Source organism: Rhinopithecus roxellana, chromosome 4, assembly GCF_007565055.1.
Source record: "Rhinopithecus roxellana isolate Shanxi Qingling chromosome 4, ASM756505v1, whole genome shotgun sequence".
Classification (NCBI taxonomy): Eukaryota; Metazoa; Chordata; class Mammalia; order Primates; family Cercopithecidae; genus Rhinopithecus; species Rhinopithecus roxellana.
The window spans coordinates 158068821-158088271 of NC_044552.1; the positions used below are offsets into that span (position 1 = coordinate 158068821).

Here is a 19451-nt window from a genome sequence, read left to right on the forward strand (position 1 = left end):
TTCTAAATGTCACTGCTCCACACCCCATCTGGGCTCCTGAAAGCAAAGCTGCCTTGTTTCTGAATCAGATGTCGTCACTCACTGAAAAGCCTCCGGCATCCAAGCTTGGCTGGTAGTGGGGTCCTGGCTCGAGGGGAGAGACTCATCTCCCTCAGCGAAGCTGCCCCCCATCGTTTCTTTTGAGAAAGGAAGAGAATGGGGAAGGACCAGCAGCAACAGAGAACCGTTTCATCACTGCCTCTCTGACCTTTTAAAGAGCAAATGGTTAAAATAAATACTATCGGGCTCATTTCTATGGACTTGAACATTTTACAACCTGTAGAATCATGTGACATATTGCCATTTTGTGGAACTCCTAGAAGGGACAGAAGGAAATAAACATCGCTATGCAGTCTATAGGCTGAGACGGGCTTCACAGCTAAAACCCAGGACATGTGGTGTCTGGAGGGCAACTCATGGCAGGCAAGAGGCAGAGCCTGCCCTGGAGTGCTGAGTAAAGATGCTGAGGACGTCATGCAAGGATCTGCCATGAGCAAAAATATCAGAGTCCTTCAGGATGTGTCCACATTCTCATTAGCCCTTACACTGAGCCACCTTCCAGGTATGATGAAAAAAAAAAAAAAGCCTCAGGAAGAGAGGAGGCAAACAGGTGCAGAGACCTGCACTTGGCTGCAGGTGAGAACTCTGGCTATAAATAACCCACCGCTTCATGGGGGAGGAGGATCCCAGTCACCACTGGGAAGTCATAAATTCAACTCCATTCGTAAAAATGTATATGCAATCAAAGGATTTCAAAACACAGACTTTCATTTCATCTAATATTCCCACAGAGGGAAGGGAAGCCATGAGAAACTCCTCTACTGGTGGCCAAATGTTTTTCTTCTTAACCTGAAATGATGCACTAGCACATGGCTGCTTAGATCATAACATCCGCAATGTTTTTCAATAGAGGGGTAATGCCATGAAAAGCTTTCATGCTGCAAGCAAAAAGAAGACCTTCGTAAATTTACATTCAACACGTAAAAACACATAATAACTTCTGTACATGATAGAGTTGTGTATATGTGTGTGTGTGTGCTTTACGAAACAAAAATTTATATTTTGTCTACCACTGAAGGGAGTGAGGAGAGACCGATGTTTGTTGAGCATCCACAATGTGCCAGGTGCTTTGCAAGCCTCATCTTCTCATTTCATCCTCACAGCAGACCAAGGAGGTATAGACTGTTGCTGCAACCATTTTATGAGTGAGAAAATGAGGCTCTGAGAGGTTTAACAACTTGCCTGAGGTCACACAGGAAGCGACCCTTGTTCTTCCTGCTACATCAAGCTGCCTCCTCAAGTTCCAACAAATACTTTTGTTACCTTGTCCCGTACACATCTGTAAAACTTCCTGCTAGAGTCATTTTTGTGGTTCATGGTAAGATGCTGCCAAAAGAGCTGAAAGAAACAGAAAGAGTCTTTATCAAGTACAGAAATGACAGGTCATTTCCAGAAGATACAGTACAAGAGTTCAATTTCATCATTAATTAGTATCTCATGCATATTGGATGAGATGTCCTTCTGTATCACATTTAGGAGATACTTAAGTTATATTCCAAGCACAAGCTAAAAATGACCTGTGTTCCACCATTGTTATCCACAACTTCCCTCTCAGTTCTTAGACAACAGTCTCAACTGTGACCGTATTACAATTGTCTTCCTGGCGCCGAGGTTGCATTTCATCTTTGAAAGCCCTGGTCAGAACAACTTTTAAGGACTCCTTGAATCGTTTCTTCTTACTGCTTCCCACAAAGAAGTAAATGAAAGGGTTGGCGCTACTGTTGATTGTGGAGAAGAGCAGGGAAATGTGGTGTAGGTTCCCAAAGGTTGACCAATACTCATAGTACAGCAGGTAAAGGAGTCTCATGGGCATGGCGAAGATGAGGAATATAATGATGGTGACCATGATGACTATGTATAGCTTGGAGGAATGGGAAGCCCACGTGTTCTTCCGGATCTTCACCACCAAGATAGTGCTGGACACCAGCATGAGGGGTGTGAAGACCAGGAAGCTCAGGACGGCTATAAAGATGATGACTGCCCGGCAGTCACTTCGAGAGTGACTCTCTTCTTCTCTGTCGATGCACATGACATACTCTGTGGTGGTCACCAAGCAAGAAAGAGCCCACAGAAGGGCACAGACCAATGCCGACTGGTACTTGGGGCGATGGCATCGGTACCAGATGGGGTAAAGGACTGACAGGCACCTCTCCACACTAATGGCCGTCAGCAGATAGAGGCCCGTGTTGTAGCCAAACAGAAAAGTCACTGATAATGTGACAATTGTGTAGTAATGGCCAGAAGAAAGCTCATAATCTAAAGCATAGTCGATAGACAAGATGAAAATACAGAAGAGCAGTGAGATGTCTGCGATAGACAAGTGGGTGATGTAGACAGTGAAGGGATTTCTTCTCATCCGGAAGCACAGGAACCAGAGGAGAATCCCATTCTCAACAAACCCCACTGGGGAGATGCTCATAATGACCCAGTGCACGATGGGGATTTGCCGATGTGCATTCCCGACCGAGGTGTTCCTGCCGGTTGAGATATTCGTGGGTTCCTCAACAACAGATGATGTCACGTTTGACCCATCCATGAGGAGGCCTCAGGCTGGAACTCTTCAGGTACTTTTCTGTAAATGTGTCCAAAACAAAAACAAACACAAAAAGCCATGAAAATTGTTGGATTGGAATAAAAGGGAGAAATTCAGCTATAAATCATAATCTTCATGTTATTAAAAAAAGTTTAACAGACTGTACAGTTATCTTTTTCCCAGTGATAAGATTAGGCCTTTCGGACCTGATAAGAAAGAGAACTTAGACCTGATAAAAGAGAGAACTGATCGAATGACCCTTTTCGGTCCCCAGTGGTAGCCATTCATCCTATATCACTGTGTGCTTGTGGCTTAGCGCCCAAAAGGAGACGGCCAGGCAAGAGTGGCCGAGTGCCCTGGGCAGGACCCATTTCCAGTTCTGGCCCGAGCTTTCCTAATGGCATTTTGAAAATCATTTCATCTTCTGGGCCTCCATTCATTTTCCTGAGGGACCAGGTTGACTGCATTAAGACTTGATGACAAAATGCATGTTTGGGCAATGCTGCCATTGTCATTTTTTAATACATAAAGTGCCATAAGCAGGAAGGAGAGGGAGTGCCTGGGACAATGGATTTAATACTGTACCAATATTGCTTAAAGGGTGAACAATCAAAAGGCATTTATTTTACATGGCTTCAGTATCTGGGACAAAGCTGGGCACCTGCTCAGACTACATAAGCCAGGCAAGCCATGTGTGGAGTAGATGGAGAGCCCTAACAAGATGTATGTACATCCCCACAGACCACAGGCCAGACGGTGCAGGAAACACCATCGCCAGATGCCAGACAAAGCACTCACCCAAACCAGGAAAAATGCTTAGCATTTGAGGCTGCAAAGTAAAGATTCTCAGAAACTTTCCCTCACATTTTACCAATTACAAAATGAATATATGCACAGCTCTGCCCTCTTGCTAAAACAAAACACCCTACCACTGGGAAGGAAAAGGAGGCTGTCAACAGAGATCACTTCCCTTGTTCCAAATCTAACTTGTCCTTGGCTTTTAAACACTTTTTTTAGGCGGGACAGAGTGGCTTACTCCTGCAGTCCCAGCACTTTGGAAGGCCAGGGCAGGAAGATTGCTTGAGCCCAGGAGTTTGAGAACCAGCCTGGGCAATGTGGCAAACCCCGTCTCTACAAAAAAATACAAAAATTAGCCAGGCATGGTGGTACATGCCTGTAGTCCCAGCTGCTTGAGAGGCTGAGGTCGGAGGATTGCTTGAGCGCGGGAGGTTGAGGCTGCAGTGAGCTGTGATCATGTCACTGCACTCCAGCCTGCGTGACAGAGCAGACCCTGTCTCAAAAAAAATTTTTTTTCTAGTTTGTGTGCATGCATATGTATGTGTATATAGTAAAACATTGTTCTTTGTTTTCTGAACTTTGTCGGTAGGAAGCTGATCAAAATAAATTTTTTTTTTTTTTTTTTTTTTTTTTTTGAGACAGAGTCTTGCTCTGTCACCAGGCTGGAGTGCAGTGGCGAGATGTTGGCTCACTGCAACCTCCACCTCCCGGGTTCAAGCAATTCTCCTTCCTCAGCTTCCCGAGTAGCTGGGACTACAGGTGTGTGCCACAAGGCCCGGCTAATTTTTTGTATTTTAGTAGAGACGGGGTTTCACCATGTTGGTGAGGCTGGTCTCGAACTCCCGATCTCAGGTGATCCGCTTGCCTCGGCCTCCCAAAGTGCCAGGATTACAGGCATAAACCACCATGCTGGCTGATCAAAAGAATATTTTTAATTAGTAGATATCTGTCTTTTCCTCATGAGCTCACCGGAAGCAGAATAATACATAAATGTGTTATTTTGTGGCACTCGAATGGCTCTGGTGATATTAGACATTTCCAGAATCAAGTCAGCAGAACCCCAGCACGTGCAGGGCCCTGAGCTGCGATCTCAGTACAGCCGGGCCTGGATCCTGGGCCAGCAGGTAGCCTTTGGGTTGGCGAAACAGGTGTTTCCTTCCAGCAATGTGATCCAGGCTCCAAGGAGGCCTCTGCCTCCGTGGGCCCGATCACACTTCTCCCACTGACACTTCGCTCAGCTGTTCTAATGGGATGCAGGAAATCACTTTCACTGGAGGAGAGCTTCCTTTTACTTCATAATTAGAAGACAGAGACCCCAATAGGAACCCACACAGGATGAGAGCTCACATGCCCTGTCTTAGCTAACCAAAGGTCTGCTGTAGAGACCAGGCCTTGTTAGAAGTTTCCAAGTAAGACCACCATGTTCCCCCAATTCTCCCCGCCGACATTTATCCCATGCCAGGCACTGTTCTAGGCACTGGGACACAGCAGTAAATAAAACAGACAAAGTACCAGCCTGCTGGAGTCTATATCCCAGTGGGGAGGCAGTCGATAAGCAAAAAACAATAACAGCAACAACAACCAAACTGACGTCAGCGCATAAACAGTGCTATGAAAAAAAGTAAAGCAGCATTAAAGGAAAGGAGTGGCAGGGACCTGGGGGTTCCATTGTCCACAGAGTGATAGGAAAAGTCTCACTCATGAGGTCACACTTGGGCAAAGACACGAAGGAAGTAGGCGACCGAGGCCTGCAGATTCCTGGGGGAAAGGTATTCCAGGCAAAGGGAACAGCAAGTTCAAAGTTCCAGAAGCAGGAAGCAGCCAGGAGTGAAGAACCGCAAAAAAGGCCAGTGAGGCAGGAACGGCCTGGCAAGGAGAATGGTCAGGTGCTGAAGGCAGGGGTCTTTGGCGGCCAGATCCAAACGGGCTTTGTGGGCTGGGGCTTTTACTACCAATGAGCCAATAAACCACAGGAGGTTCTTAGAGGAGGAATGTGGTTAACTTGGGGGACTGAGGCATGAACAGCCTCGGTATGGCCTCTGTGTTCAGGTGACATTCTAGGGGCCATGGCAGGAAGGAGGAGGCCAGGTGGGAGGTGAAGGCACTGGCCTAGACACAGGGAGGATGTTAGCATAACAGGTTGTGGAAGAGGTAGTAATATCTGGTGGGAGGTCTTTGATTTGATTCACTGACGGAAGAGACATGTGTTGTGGTAGAAAGAGAGAATACGTGCTTAGCCATTTGCTGAATGGACAGGTGCAGGTGGAGTGGGTTAGCAGGGCCTGTGGAGTTTGAGAAGCCTGTGAGGCAGCCAGGCCATGTCCAGGGGAGGTCAGGAGCCTGGGCGACAGTTGTAGCCTGAGGATACAAATGTGGGTGTTGTATGCAAACAGGTGGAATTTGAAGCCATGAGGTGAGATGAGAGTATCTGTGAAATACAATTAAAAAGGAGAAGAGGTTCAAGGACTGGGCCTTGAGGCATTTCAAAGTTAGAGGCTGGGGAGATGAGGAGGAAGAAGGAGAGGAAACTGAGGATGACCTGACAGAGAGGCAGGGGGACAATTGGGGAAGAAGAGCTCCTGGGAGGCCAAGTAAGAATGAGTTGGAGAAGAAAGTGTGATCAACTGGGCTAAATCCTACTGCAAGTTCAAGTGGGCTGAGACCTGGAACTTGATATTGACTATGGGAGTGGAGTCATTATTTAGCCTAATGTGTTTAAAATATTATTTCAACACGTCATCAATACAAAAAATATGGATGAGGTATTCATGTTCTTTTCTATGCATTAAGTGCCCCAGATGCAGTGGGTATTTCACTCTTGCAGGGCCTCTCGCTTCCAATGAGCCTGGTTCCCTATGCTCAGGAGCCTCATGTGACTCGGGGCTCCCATGTTGGCCATCACAGGTCAACAGCCATGGCAAAATCCAAGTCACTTATGCAAGGAAGCCAAGTGCTTTCATCTTTTAATTACTAACCTAAACCAAAGACCAGAAATATAAATTCAGGACCTAATCCAAGTTTTCGAGAATATTGACAAGATTGTCTTTCTGCCTCCGGTCCATTCCCTGGATCTCTCGTGGACCACGTCCTTCAGCTGCAGCTTCTTGCTATGTGGAGAGAGCTCTCAGTTACCCCGGGTTGCCTCCCCTTCTCTGTCACCCTGCTTGCTCATCCTAGATTCAAGGCATGCTCTAGTTTCACTACTGACCCATCCTTCGAAGCGGCCTGTCCTACCCTGTCCTTTTACAATACCAGTTTCTATTTCTGTATTCAACTTTTCTTCTTTCCCCCAAAAGTTTCCAAATAAATTCACAAAAGTCAGCTGGGAAACGTGTTTCAAATTGTATCTTCTTTCTTTATTATTATTACTATTTTTTTTAGAGGTAGGGTCTTGCTCTGTTGCCCAGGCTAGAGTGCAGTTGTGTGGTCATAACTCATTGGAGGTTGAACTCCTGGGCTCAGGTGACACAACTGCCTCAGCCTCCCAAATCACTGGGACTACAGGTACATGCCACTACACCGGGCTCATTTTTTTTTTTTTTTTTTTGGTAGAGATGGGGTCTCGTTACATTCATAGCCAATACATCTCTCCTTGTAACAGAGCAGAGTTAAAATTTTTTAATTAAAAAATAATTTTTAGAGACAGTCTCACTCTGTTGACCAGGCTACAGTACAATGGTGCAACCATTGCTCACTGCAGCTTCAAACGCCTGGGCCCAAACAAGCCTCCCCTCTCAGCCTTCTGAGTAGCTAGGACAACAGGCATGCACCATCACACCTGGTTAATTTTGTTTTTAATTTTTTGTAGTGTTGCCAGGCTGGTCTCAAACTCCTGACCTCAAGCAATCCTCCTGCTTCAGCCTCCCAAAGTGCTGGGATTACAGGTGAGAGCCACTGTGCCTAGCCTCAGAGTTAAAATTATATCTTACTGACTGTTGTGGATGGAATTGTGTTCCCTTCCAAAATTCATGTGTTGAAGTCCTAATCCTCAATGTGACTATATTCGGTGATAGGGCCTTTAGGGAGGTAATTACGGCTAAATAAGGTCCTAAGAGTGGGGCCCTAATCCAATAGAAGTGGTATCCTTGTAAGAAGGGAAAGAGACATGAGAGATCTCTCTCTGTGAGGGCACAGAGGAAAAGCCATGTAAGGACAGAGGGAGAAGGCAGCTGTCTGCAAACCAAAAGAGAGCCCTCACCAGACCAGCCCTGACGATGCCTCAATCTCGGACTTCTGGTCTCCAGAACTGTCAGAAAATAAATTTCTGTTTGTAAGTCACCCAGTCCATGGTATTTTGTTATGGCAGTCAGAGCATCCTAATACACCCACTAAACTGCAAACTCCTTGAAACCAGGACTTCATCTTTTTTGTGTCTGAATCTCCAACACTTGCACACAGTAAGCATTTAATAAGTACTTATCAACCTGTTCCAAGAAATAAAGCCCATTATAACAGTTCTAAGAATAAACTCCGCTTCCCCACGAGAGAAAACCACCACTTTCCATGCAGGGCATTACACTTAATGAACACGGGTTTCGAATGGTTAGAGCACAACTCATGAAGCACATACAGTATTCAGGCAGACTTTGATCATGATGCGGATTTTAGTCATGATTGGAATGCATATAAAAATTCCATTAAAACTAGTTCTCATTTAAAAACGAATCATAATCCTCCAAATTGTTTTTATAGCGGGGTTCTATTTAAACGAACACATTGCTAAAAATCACATTCCCAGTCTTACCCAACCAACTGAGTTTCGGTCTCTGAAGCGAAATAGCAGATGGCGAGAAATGTCTTGACAACAGCCGGCCCTATGTGCTCGCCACCCCAACCCTTTCCTCCCCCAGCTCCTTGGTCATTTTGTGTATTCTTCATCTCTGCCAGTGGATGACTGACGGAGATATCTGAAGTTGGGAAGTGTGAGGAGGATAGAAGGGTAATTGCTGCTAGCTGACAAAACAGTCTAGCTCAGAATAATTTCGTGTTGGCTCAGTGAGCCTTCCCCAACAGCAGAGAGAAGATCACACAGTTGAGATCTCAGAAAACTATGCAGACAAGGTAGGCACTTGTACTGCAGGGTGAATCAGTAGGATAACTTCTCTCTGTGTCAACCCAGTTCTAGGACCAGAGGCTGTCTGCCCAGACATGCCAAACATTTTTCATTATCTTTTTTTTTTTTTTGAAACAGGGTCTTGCTCTGTTGCCCAAACTGGAGTGCAGTGGTGCAATCATAGCTCACTGCAGCCTTGACTTCTTGGGCTCAAGTGATCCTCCCACCTCAGCTTCCTGAGGAGCTGGGACTACAGGCACTCATGACCATGCTAGCTAATTTTTGTTGTCGTTGTTGTTTATTTCTTACAGAGATGGGGTCTCACCATGTTGCCTAGGCTGGTCTCAAACTCCTGGACTCAAGCGATCCTCCTGCCTCAGGCTCCCAAAGTTCTGGGATTACAGGCATCAGCCACTATGCCCGGCCACCAATCATTTTTCTTGCACAGCACTTGCATTTGCAGGGATGCATGTTTACCTGGCAGTGACAGGCTGGGGTGGAAGGATAGTTCATCCTGACAGCCCTCAGTGGTCCCTGGAGTGGTCAGTTAACACTGCAATGGAAACCTCAGTTGGGAACAGATTGCAAAGATAGACGAGGAGGTGACAGCACCATGACTGGTCAGCATTACTGGAAGCATCACAGAGCATCTTCCCTCCTCTCTTTCTTCTCACAAAAGGGATGTCTAGGGTGAAAGAAATAAGTTAGATTGTGAGAATATCGTGGTGTGGGGCTCTTGAGGCCAAAGCACCTTTCCTTCCATCCTAGCTTTGGAGCCTTGAAATCAGCTTGGGAGGCTGATAAGCATGATGTCATTGCCCCCTTTTTAGAGGGAAAAACCTAAGGATTAATAACCACGCCAGGCTCAGAGCCACCATGTTGCACAGCCCCAAAGGACCTACCATCTGCGTTTGCTCCAGTGTGTCCAGTGCTCTCTGGGTCCTGCAGGGCTGTAGTGCCCAGAAACTTATGTGGATCTTAATCACAATGTTGGCCAGGCAGAAATCCAGGTCACTTGACTTCTGACCACAAGCTGAGATAGTAAGAAAAAAAAAGAAGGGAGAAGGGAGGAGAAGGAGAAGAAAGGAGAAGGGGAAGGGGAAGAAGGGAGAAAGAGGAAGAAGGAGGAGGGGGAAGAGGGAGGAGGAGGAAGAGGGAGGAGAATGGAGGAGGATGAAGAGGGAAGAGAAGAAAGAGGGAGGAGGAGGAAGAGGGAGAAGGAGAAAGTAGAAAAGGGAGAAGGAGAGAGAGGGAGGAAGGAGGAGGAGACAGAAGGAGGGAGGAGAAGGGAGGAGGAGGGAGCAGGAGGGAGGAGGAGGAAGAGGAAGAGGGAGGAGGAGGAGGGAGGAGGGAAGAGGAGAAAGAGGGAGAAGGAGGGAGGAGGAGGAAGAGGAAGGAGGAAGAGGGAGGAGGAAGGGGAGGAGGGAGGAGGAGGAAGAGGGGGGAGGAGGGAGGAGAAGGAAGAGGGGGAGGAGGGAGGAGGAGGAAGAGGGGGAGGAAGGGGGAGGAGGGAGGAGGAGGAAGAAGGACAAAGGAAGAGGAGGGAGCAGGAGGAAGAGGGAGGAAGAGGAGGGGGGAGGAGGGAGGAGGAGGAAGAGGGAGGAGGAAGGAGAAGGAGGAAGAGGAGTGAGGAGGAGGAGGAGGGAGGAAGAGGAAGAGGTAGGAAGAAGAGGGAGGAGGAGGAGTAGTCACAGTCTGGAAATCACTGTTCTATCAAACCCCTCAACTTCGCAGATTAGTAAGTGGTTGCTGGAGAGCCTGTGAGGCAAGACAACCTCACAACTGGTTTGAGAAGCCCTGTAGCCCAGCGTGCCTGATCTTAGTCCGGAGCTCTCTCCACTACACTCTGGGGCCCAATCCTATTTTTAAGACTTTACCTTGTATAGCCTCTCTATACTTAAGTTTTCCAATCAAGTCTGCCTCTAACCTTTCCTATTTAAGAAATTAAAATCACCATATTGTAGGGAATATTTTTTATTAAGACTTGTTTAGGCTGGGCAGAGTGGCTCACGCTGGTAATCCCAGCACTTTGGGAGACCAAAGCAGGCAGATCACCTGAGGTCAGGAGTTCGAGACCAGCCTGGCCAACATGGTAAAACTCTGTCTCTACTAAAAATACAAAAATTAGCTGGGCATGGTGGTGCATGCCTGTAACCCCAGCTCCTCAGAAGCAGAGGCAGGAGAATCACTTGAACTTGGGAGACGGAGGATGCAGTGAGCCCAGATTGCACCACTGCACTCTAGCCTAGCCAACAGAGTGAGACTCCAGCTCAAAAAGAAAAGAAAAGAAAAAAAAGGCTTAATTTCTAGTTGTGACTTTGCTACTATGTGGTCTCTGCATGTGAAGTAGTCCACAGGGACTGATCAAACCACTGCTGCCTGTTCAGAGACCTCTGCCACTAAATAAATGATTACCCTGAAACCACCTTTGCAAAAATTATAACAATGAGAAAATTATGACAGTGTGAGATCTCACCTAACTGATCCCATCTTGCTTCTAAACTCTAAGCTGTCCTTGTTCATTCCTGAGCATAGGCTGAACTAACTTTGGGAGGAACTTAGTTTAAAGTTTAACTTTGAAACAAAGACAGTAACAGCCCTTTCCCACAACAAGCCCAATTCTTGCCTGGGGACCAGAATGCCTTTGTGAGACTAACAAGTTAGGCACAAGATTCAAAATTATGGTTTAGGAATCATGCAGCGAGAGGCCACAAGATTCTGTACCTCCCCAATTGCTCCTAGGGATAACATCACTATTGTAAAACCTAATATTAGGGCTCAAGATATTTTTTCAGACCCTGCGTTCTGATGCACCAGCTGGTGCAACTCGACAGGTAATCTGGCTCAACCAGTTCTGTGATCCCACCCAGACCGCAAGACAACTTGCTTCAACTTCCTGTGACTTCATCCTTCAACCTGACCAATCAGCACTCCCCATTCTCTGGTCTCCTACTCACCAAATTATCCTTAAAAAAGCACCAGTCTCGGGCCGGGCGCGGTGGCTCACGCCTGTAATCCCAGCACCGTGGGAAGCAGAGGCGGGCGGATCACAAGGTCAGGAGATCGAGACCATCCTGGCTAACACGGTGAAACCCCATCTCTACTAAAAATACAAAAAAATTAGCCGGGCATGGTGGCGGGCGCCTGTAGTCCCAGTTACTCGGGAGGCTGAGGCAGGAGAATGGCGCGAACCCAGGAGGCGGAGCTTGCAGTGAGCCGAGATCGCGCCACTGCACCCCAGCCTGGGCGACAGAGCGAGACTCCGTCTCAAAAAAACAAACAAAGAAACAAACAAAAAAAACCCAGTCTCTGGATTTTCAGGGAGACTGATTTGAGTAGTAAAACTCTGGTCTCTCGTTTAGCTGGCTCTGCATGAATTAAACTCTTTCTCTATTGCAATTCCTCTGTCTTGATAAATCGGCTCTGTCTGGGCAGCGGGCAAAAAGAAGTTTAAGCAGTTACAGTCCCAACAGGGCTCATTTTATAGCCTCTTTAATCTGAACACAAAATGGGAGTATTTTCTTTTAAATGTTTATCGCCTTTCTTCTAATTTTAAAACAGTATGTGCTCATTCATTGAAGACAATTCAGAAAATCCACACATACAACTACTATTAAAAAATTAACCTGATTCAACATTTAGGATATTCCATTAGTCTTTGTTCAATGTCTTATACACAGTCTTTTTTAAAATTGAGATTGCATTTTTATAATCTTTTGGTATCCTTTCTACCTTTTTTTCACTCAATATCATATTGTAAACATTTTCTCATGTCAGTATACACTCTTAAAGTATGAATTTAATATCACTAACTGAAGGTATCATGATTTATTTATTTATTTATAATTTTGAGACAGAGTCTCATCCTGTCACCCAGGCTGGAGCGCAGTGGCGAGATCACAGCTCACTGCAGCCTCAATCTCCTGGGCTTAAGTGAGCCTCCCAGGTAGCTGGGACTAGAGGCACACGCCACCATACCAGCTAATTTTTATGTGTTTTTTGTAGAGACAGGGTTTTGCCATGTTGCCCAGGATAGTCTCGAACTCTTGGACTCAACTGATTCTCCTGCCTTGGCCTCCCATAGTGCTGGGATTACAGGCATGAGCCACTGTGTTTTCACTATTTTTAGTAATCCCCTAGCCTTGGACATACCATTTGCTTCTGATTTTTCACCGCTATTTTTAAAAACAAAGCACTGTCATGAATTTACATGGATGCAAATTTTGTGCACATCTCTAATTATTCCCCTAGGACATATTTCTAAAAGTGGAATTGCTAGACCAAAGGGTATAAACATTCTTCAAGATTTAAATGTGTATTAACAAACTGTCATCCAAAATAACCATGCCAATTATATTAATACCAACATCAACAGTATATAAATTTTTTTAACAGCATATATGTTTCTTTTTCTACAACATCTTCAGTTTCTTAAATTCCCAAATTTGATAGGTGATAAAAGATACCTTGTTTTAATTTGCATTTATTTGATTCCTAATGAGGTTGGACATTCTTTTAGGTTAACAGTTACTTGTATTTTTCGATGGATTGTTTTTTCAAACTCTATGTTCATTTCTTTTATTGAATTGCAAGAAACATTTGTAAATATGGCAATTCGTTATATGTTATATGTTACAAATTATTTTTCCCCAGAAACTGGAGTATTTTATAAAAGACATGAAAGGATGCTGCTTGGAGTTTTCTTAAAAACACTTCCTTATTGATAAAGACCATCCTGTGCTGATCACTAAGATTTAGAGCTTGAAAAAATCATGCAGATACTGCAAACCACCCCCTTGTTTTTCCAGGTGAGGAAATTAACTCAGGACTAGTCCAAGGTTGCGTACTTAGTAACAAAGGCAGCAGCAGAGCCTGGATTGCCCCAGGTCCAAATTGGCGCTATATCTAGCTCTCCCCTGCCCCACCCAACATACACACACGCCAGCTCATTGTCAACAGTCCATCTGTGTGTGAAGTTCACACACCCATTCATGGGGCTATTAAGACTTTTGGAACATTTATTAATGGCTTTTATGTCACCAGAAGCAACCACACTATCAACTGGGTTGTCAGTAATTAAAATCCTTAAAAGATGGATTTTTTAATTTATCAAAGGATGGATCTATTTATCAAAGAATGGATTTTTATTTATTAAAGCACCATCTACCCAATACCAAACCTATAACCAAAACAACACAAACACACAGGAATGAGTTGTTTTCAGAAATACTGTCTCTGTTGTCACTTTCTTCTGCGAAACAGAGTGGCTCCTAGCTATCACCATTATCAATAAACACATCTATTGATGAAGGACACCATGCTTCACCATTATGGGTAAAAATAATTGATGTCAGAGGGGGAAATTCAGGCACATCCTTTTGTCAGAACAAATAAGAGAAAGGAGCCAATCCATTCAACAGCACAGTGCTCTCAGACAAGTCCTCCAGAAGGGGGCGAGACAAGATCTGGGGCTCGAGCCCCTCCCCAATGCGTGAGTGTTGCTATGGAACCCCACTTCACGTCTCCTTGCCTCTGTCTCTGAGATGATGCTAGAGCCTAGCATATTTCTTCCCTCTGGCTCTCCTCTTGCCTTCCTGCAGTTCTTCTTCTGTCTCCTTCGGTGGATCCCTTCTTACACTGCCCTTTGCACATTGGAGTTCCACTGGCCTCCAATCTTTTTTTTTGTTTTTTTGAGACAGGATCTCACTCTTTCACCCAGGCCGGAGTGCAGTGGCGCCATCTCTGCTCACTCCAGCCCCCGCCTCCCGGGTTCAAGTGATTTTCTTGCCTCAGCCTCCCGAGTAGCTGGGACTACAGGCACCCGCCACCACGCCTGACAAATGTTTTTGTATTTTCAGTAGAGACAGGGTTTTGCCAGGTTGGCCAGTCTGCAGGCTCATTCTCGACCCTTTTCCCTTCCTACTCTACAGACTAGCTCCTTGGGTGGTCTTGCTCAATCCCACCGTTTCAACCATCCCCACTTGCTGATGAAATCCAAATGCACAGCTTTAGCTCACACATCTCCCCAGCATGTCAGACCCGTATAACCAACAGCCCTGGGTCTCTCCAACTGTGTCTCATGGTGGCACAGCAGCCTCAGTGGGTCAAAACAGCAATCCAACCTTCTCCACTGGTCAACATTTCTTCCAATATGCCTAATAGTCTTCAACACAAAAAACTGGACACTTTACCATATCTTGAATGTCCCCTGCACCAGTGCCTAGAATCAGCCATTTCTCCAAGGAGCCCTGGTTCCTTTTAGTAAATAATTATATTTAGAAGCCAAGATCTGGGTGTAAAATGTGCTCATTGCTAGAAGGCTGTCACTGCTCCTAGGCCCTCTCAGGGGTAGGTCTAAGGAATATACGTACATAGATACATTTATGTATAGTCATACATACACACACCTACAGCTGTATTTTGGTATCTTTGTATATCTTTATAAAATATACACATATAATCATGAATTGACCCCAATATCTCCAATTTTAACCCACTGCCAGTGAATTCATTTGAGTTTTCTCCCTCTCCATATTTGTAACTCCCTTCTCTGAGAAACCTGGCTTCCATGGCCCTCTATGCATTTACTCATTTGATCAACCCACCTATGAACGGTTGCCTATGTCTGCCACTGCTCCTCCCCTGCCCTGCACAGATGCCTTCCTCACTTTGCTGGACTCTTTTACTTCCTGTTGGAACAGTGCTGCCCCTGCCCCCCACCCTGAGACACAGACCTCATGCAGCAGGAGATCCAACACCCAGAACCAGTTCCCTGTACCGGCCACGCAGATATCCTGCTCTGCTCAGCACTGACATCCCTTGCCATGTCACCACTGCCACTGCCCTCACCCTGGCATGGCTGCCCCCATGGGGATGATCCTTGCCTATTCAGGCTCCAGCACTTCACACAAGCCACCACAAGCCAGGATGACCATGGTGGAAAGTAGGACTTAATACCCACCACCTTCCTGCAAAACTCAAAGAATTATAGGCAGTATCGCATCTGAATCCTGAAGAGACTTTTGAGAAGAGGGATTTTGACATTGATCAAAGTACAGTGCAGAGATCACTGCCTATTCTGCTTGTGCCTACGGCTGCTTGGCCTGGGAGCTGCACTTTCAGTCAAACTGACCACGAGAAGCAAGCCCTCCATCAAGCAGATTAACCCACTGGGCCTTAACTGCTTGACATACTGGCATTTTAATGTAGTTCTGAAAGGCTGAGGTATAAGAAATGCTAGAGATTAAAAGCACTTTGCCAGGATGAATCTCATGGAAATGCCAAACTGAGATAATGAATCAACACGCAGGGAAAACAAGCATGGTGGTTTCCATCAATGGGTAAGGATGTGGGCTGTGCAGAGCCTGTGTCCTAGCAGGTCCACTTGAGATTGCTGGCTGCATTTACCTCTCAGTGAAAGTGAGAGCAGCAGATGGGTGGTGGAGCTGATAGAAAAACAAGGAGACTCAGAGTCGGCAGAGAGTTCTAAATGCCATACATTTATGCTGCTCAAGTGTTCTCTAGAGACCTCAGAAACAAACAACCCCTTCCACATTCCCATTCAGTTGAGCACAGTCCTCCCAGGGCCCCAGATTCCCAGCCTAGCACATCACTCTTAGAAGAAAGAAAGGGGGCTGGGGAGAAAGGCAGGGAGAAAAAAGGAAAGATAAAAAAGCCAGCAGAACTCAGGCTGGAGGAGTGGGCCATCGGAAACTGCCTGTTGTTCCCAGGCAACTTAAAAGACAGCCTGACCCTAGGCTGGACTTTCTAGGTGTGCAGATCCAGAGAAAAGAGCAAATTCTTCCCTGTGTGCGTGTGCAGTCACCTGGACAAACAGAAACCCATTTGTGAGATGGAATTTCCATGGCAGGCAAGGGCTCTGATGGGAATGTACAGGGCAGGAACATCTGTCCTGGTATTAAATGCATCATCTCCATCTTCTTCACACTAGGACCATCTGCATGCAGAAGCAGAGACGTCTTGCTCCCTTTCCAAACATACCACTGGATCAATTTAGAGCCTTGGACTAAAAGCGGGGAAGGTGATTTTGTCCCCTAAGGGATGTTTGTCATGCCTGGAGATATTTTTGGTTGTCACAATGGAGAGGAGTGTGCTACTGGTATCTAGTTGGTAGAGGCCAGAGATGCTGCTAAACATCCTACAATATACGGGACAGCCCACATGGTAAATAATTACCCAGCCCAAAATATCAATGGTGCCGAAGCCGTGGCACTCTGCCAGAGGCCAGCTTGTTACCACCCTTTTACTGCTGCACCCACAGCAATCTAACAATACACTATCCATTCTCTCACCAAATGACTCCTAAGTATCCTCGCTGGGAAGTGTTGCTAAGATGCTCATACCAAAGATCAAGACTGAGCAGGAGATTCCTTTTAATAAACACCTTGTCACCACAGGACTGCACATGACTTCGAAAGCAACAGAAGCTAATACTGATGCCAGGGCCCACTAAGGAAAAACAAAGAAAAATCAATGCAGCTTGCCCTGTGATGCCCAAGGGCCGACAGCCAAGTGATTTCTCCAGAGGAATCAAGTTCAGTAACAACCCTTTCAAACCCCAACTTCTTCATCATTTATAAGCTTTCATTAAGCAACCGTGAAAACCTCCAAGCCCACCGTTCAAACCATGAATTGATCCTAAGATTCTTTCCCCTGCAGTGAGTTAAAAAAGAATTCGCTACTGCAGAAGTTTCAACCCTGAAGTTGAAAAACAATGTCTGGGAACAGTTAACTCAGCAAAGAAGTAAATTTTCCAAAACAAAGGCAGGAGGAAAGAGAAGTTTTGCCAACACACACCAACGGCAAACATCCAACACACCAAAAAAAAAAAAAAAAAGGAAAGAAAGAAAAACCAGCACAGAAAAGAGTTACCCAAGAAAGAGGTTTTTAAAGAGAGAAAATCTTACTCTGGTTGTCAAGGACAGCTAAGCAATGAAAAACTGGGAAGCAGACTCGCTGGTGTCATTTGCTCAGGAAGGGTCAGAGGTGGCCACAGGTTGGCTTCCTCTTCGCATCTGGGGCATCAATGCCCAGCCAGCCTGCAGGGTCTCCGGTCCCAACATCTCGAAGGATGGCTGCAGCCTCTCATCTCTGAAGGAATTAGAGCTGCTCTCCCACTGCTGAAAATATTTGAGATGTGCCAAGCAGATGGTCCCACGCTTATCAGCAGAGCTTCCAATGGCATCATTCAGTGACACACTCGAGTGAAAATCTTCACGCCAATCCAGAGCGGGGTGTGAGCTGGTGATAATGCAAAGCGGTGGACCACCTTGAACCACTAAGGCCAGGCAGGGCTAAAGAGAAAGATGACCTGGAGAAATGCCACATGGAAGGGCAAAACCGCATGTGTAGTGGAAAGATAGAACCAGCTCAAGTTCCCTGCTCAGCGTCTAATAAGTCATGTGACCTCTGCCCAGCTCTCTAAGACTTGGTTTTCCCACCTGTAAAATGTAGCTAATAATATTAACTCAAAACATTGTAATGATGAGATGAGTCTATGTATAGACCCAGAGAGACATGCGAGAGACACGTGGCTAGATAGTTAAGGATTTGTTCCCTTCTCGCAACCCAGTTTTGGAGAGTATCCTGCTCAGTGTAGTATGTAAGACTCATAGGGTATAATGAAAAGCAAGCAAGCCAAGGAGTGCGTTCAGGGGTGGAGGCAGGGGTCTGCACCATTGGCCATGCCCAGACTGCTTCCCAGCCTGGTCCGGGGACTCCTCCTGGGAGCAGCTGTTTCTGTTAGATGCAGACTCTCACCCGTGCAGTCGGGAACATGAGAGCTTCCTCGATCCCTGTTCTGCATTTTTTTTTTTTTTTTTTTTGGTTAGATTTTTTGGTTTTCTATCTTTTAAAAACCAAAAATGGTCAATATGTTACCCATTTTTCAAAGAACCCAATGTGAAGCTCCAAAGGCTGAGAATTTTGGATCTCTTGGACCTCAGGTAGCCAAGCGTGAGATCCCAAGCCTGAAGACCCACCCCTCACTCATGGTAGCATTTTCTCTTGTTCAAAGGGATTCCTTCACAGTTACTGTGCCAAAGTATTAAGGGACCCCAGGGACCAACTATATCAAAAGGGGTAAGAAGGCAATTTCAGACTCTGTGGGAAAGCAGACATAAGAACCCACAGATGAAGTTTCCCTCCGACTGTTTTCATAAGCAGTAAGACCACAGTCCCAGGGCAGAGCCAAACTACTCTTGTGGGAAGCCTGACCAGCAGCTCAGTCCTCCCAGTGGGAAGAAGAAAGGCGAGAGAAGAGAGCTTCCCCGAAGCCAGCAGGCATCTACTAGGTAGGCAGTGCTGAGCAGCAGATCAACAGACCAGGTGAACTCAGTCCTGAAGTTGGAAAGGTGTTCTCATTACCTGGTTCTGATGTTCCAAGGAAGAAGAAGTTCAGCCTCCTGGAGAACTTTAGTTTCCCAGAGGATGGTCAGAAACTAGAAAGGAAACAGGCACCATCTAAAGCAAACTGCCAGGCAGAAAAGAAGGAGCACCTGGTGGGAAAGGATCAGACCCACAGAAGAAAACGTGATTAGGGAAAAATAACAGGCTGCCCAGGAAGGTTCCAATCCCAGCAGGGGAGGAATTGATCCTGAAGGAAACGAGAGATGAAGGAGATGGGATGGGACCGAGGGATCCTCTCTGCTCCACATTCGTTGCTTCTCAGATCAGGGGCTGTCCAGCTGTTATGAACATTTCACCGTGTCCCTATGGGTGCTGTGAAACCCTGCGCAGAGTGACCAACTAGAAGGAGGACTCCAACGTCATTATGTAAGTCAACAGAACAGAGGGCCTCACCAGTTTGCTTTTTCCAGTGCCTAACAGAAGTCTGTCCACATGGGCAGAGGACAACAAGCTGCACAATTTGGAAATTGATAATGGTCACAAGGTGACTGAAGAGCAAGCCACCAGGAAGCCAGGGTGGCCCGATGGCTTCTAGGTAGG

The 19451-nt window shown here is 46.0% G+C and overlaps 1 protein-coding gene across 2 annotated transcripts; it reads right to left on the reverse strand.

The window, feature by feature from the left end:
* Positions 1–599: 599 nt before the first annotated feature.
* Positions 600–17622, reverse strand: MAS1 (MAS1 proto-oncogene, G protein-coupled receptor). Of its 2 annotated transcripts, XM_010368491.1 has the most exons (3): positions 17461–17622; positions 8961–9168; positions 1521–2671 (listed from the first exon to the last, which is right to left on the reverse strand). In XM_010368491.1, exon 3 carries the CDS (start codon positions 2633–2635, stop codon positions 1658–1660), a length of 978 nt encoding a protein of 325 aa, XP_010366793.1. In that variant the 5' UTR covers positions 2636–2671; positions 8961–9168; positions 17461–17622; the 3' UTR covers positions 1521–1657. The 2 variants fall into 2 exon arrangements, with proteins under 2 accessions (XP_030785308.1, XP_010366793.1); XM_030929448.1 differs by lacking the exon at positions 8961–9168 and having other exon boundaries at positions 600–2671; positions 17411–17604.
* Between the last annotated feature and the right edge of the window lie 1829 nt (positions 17623–19451).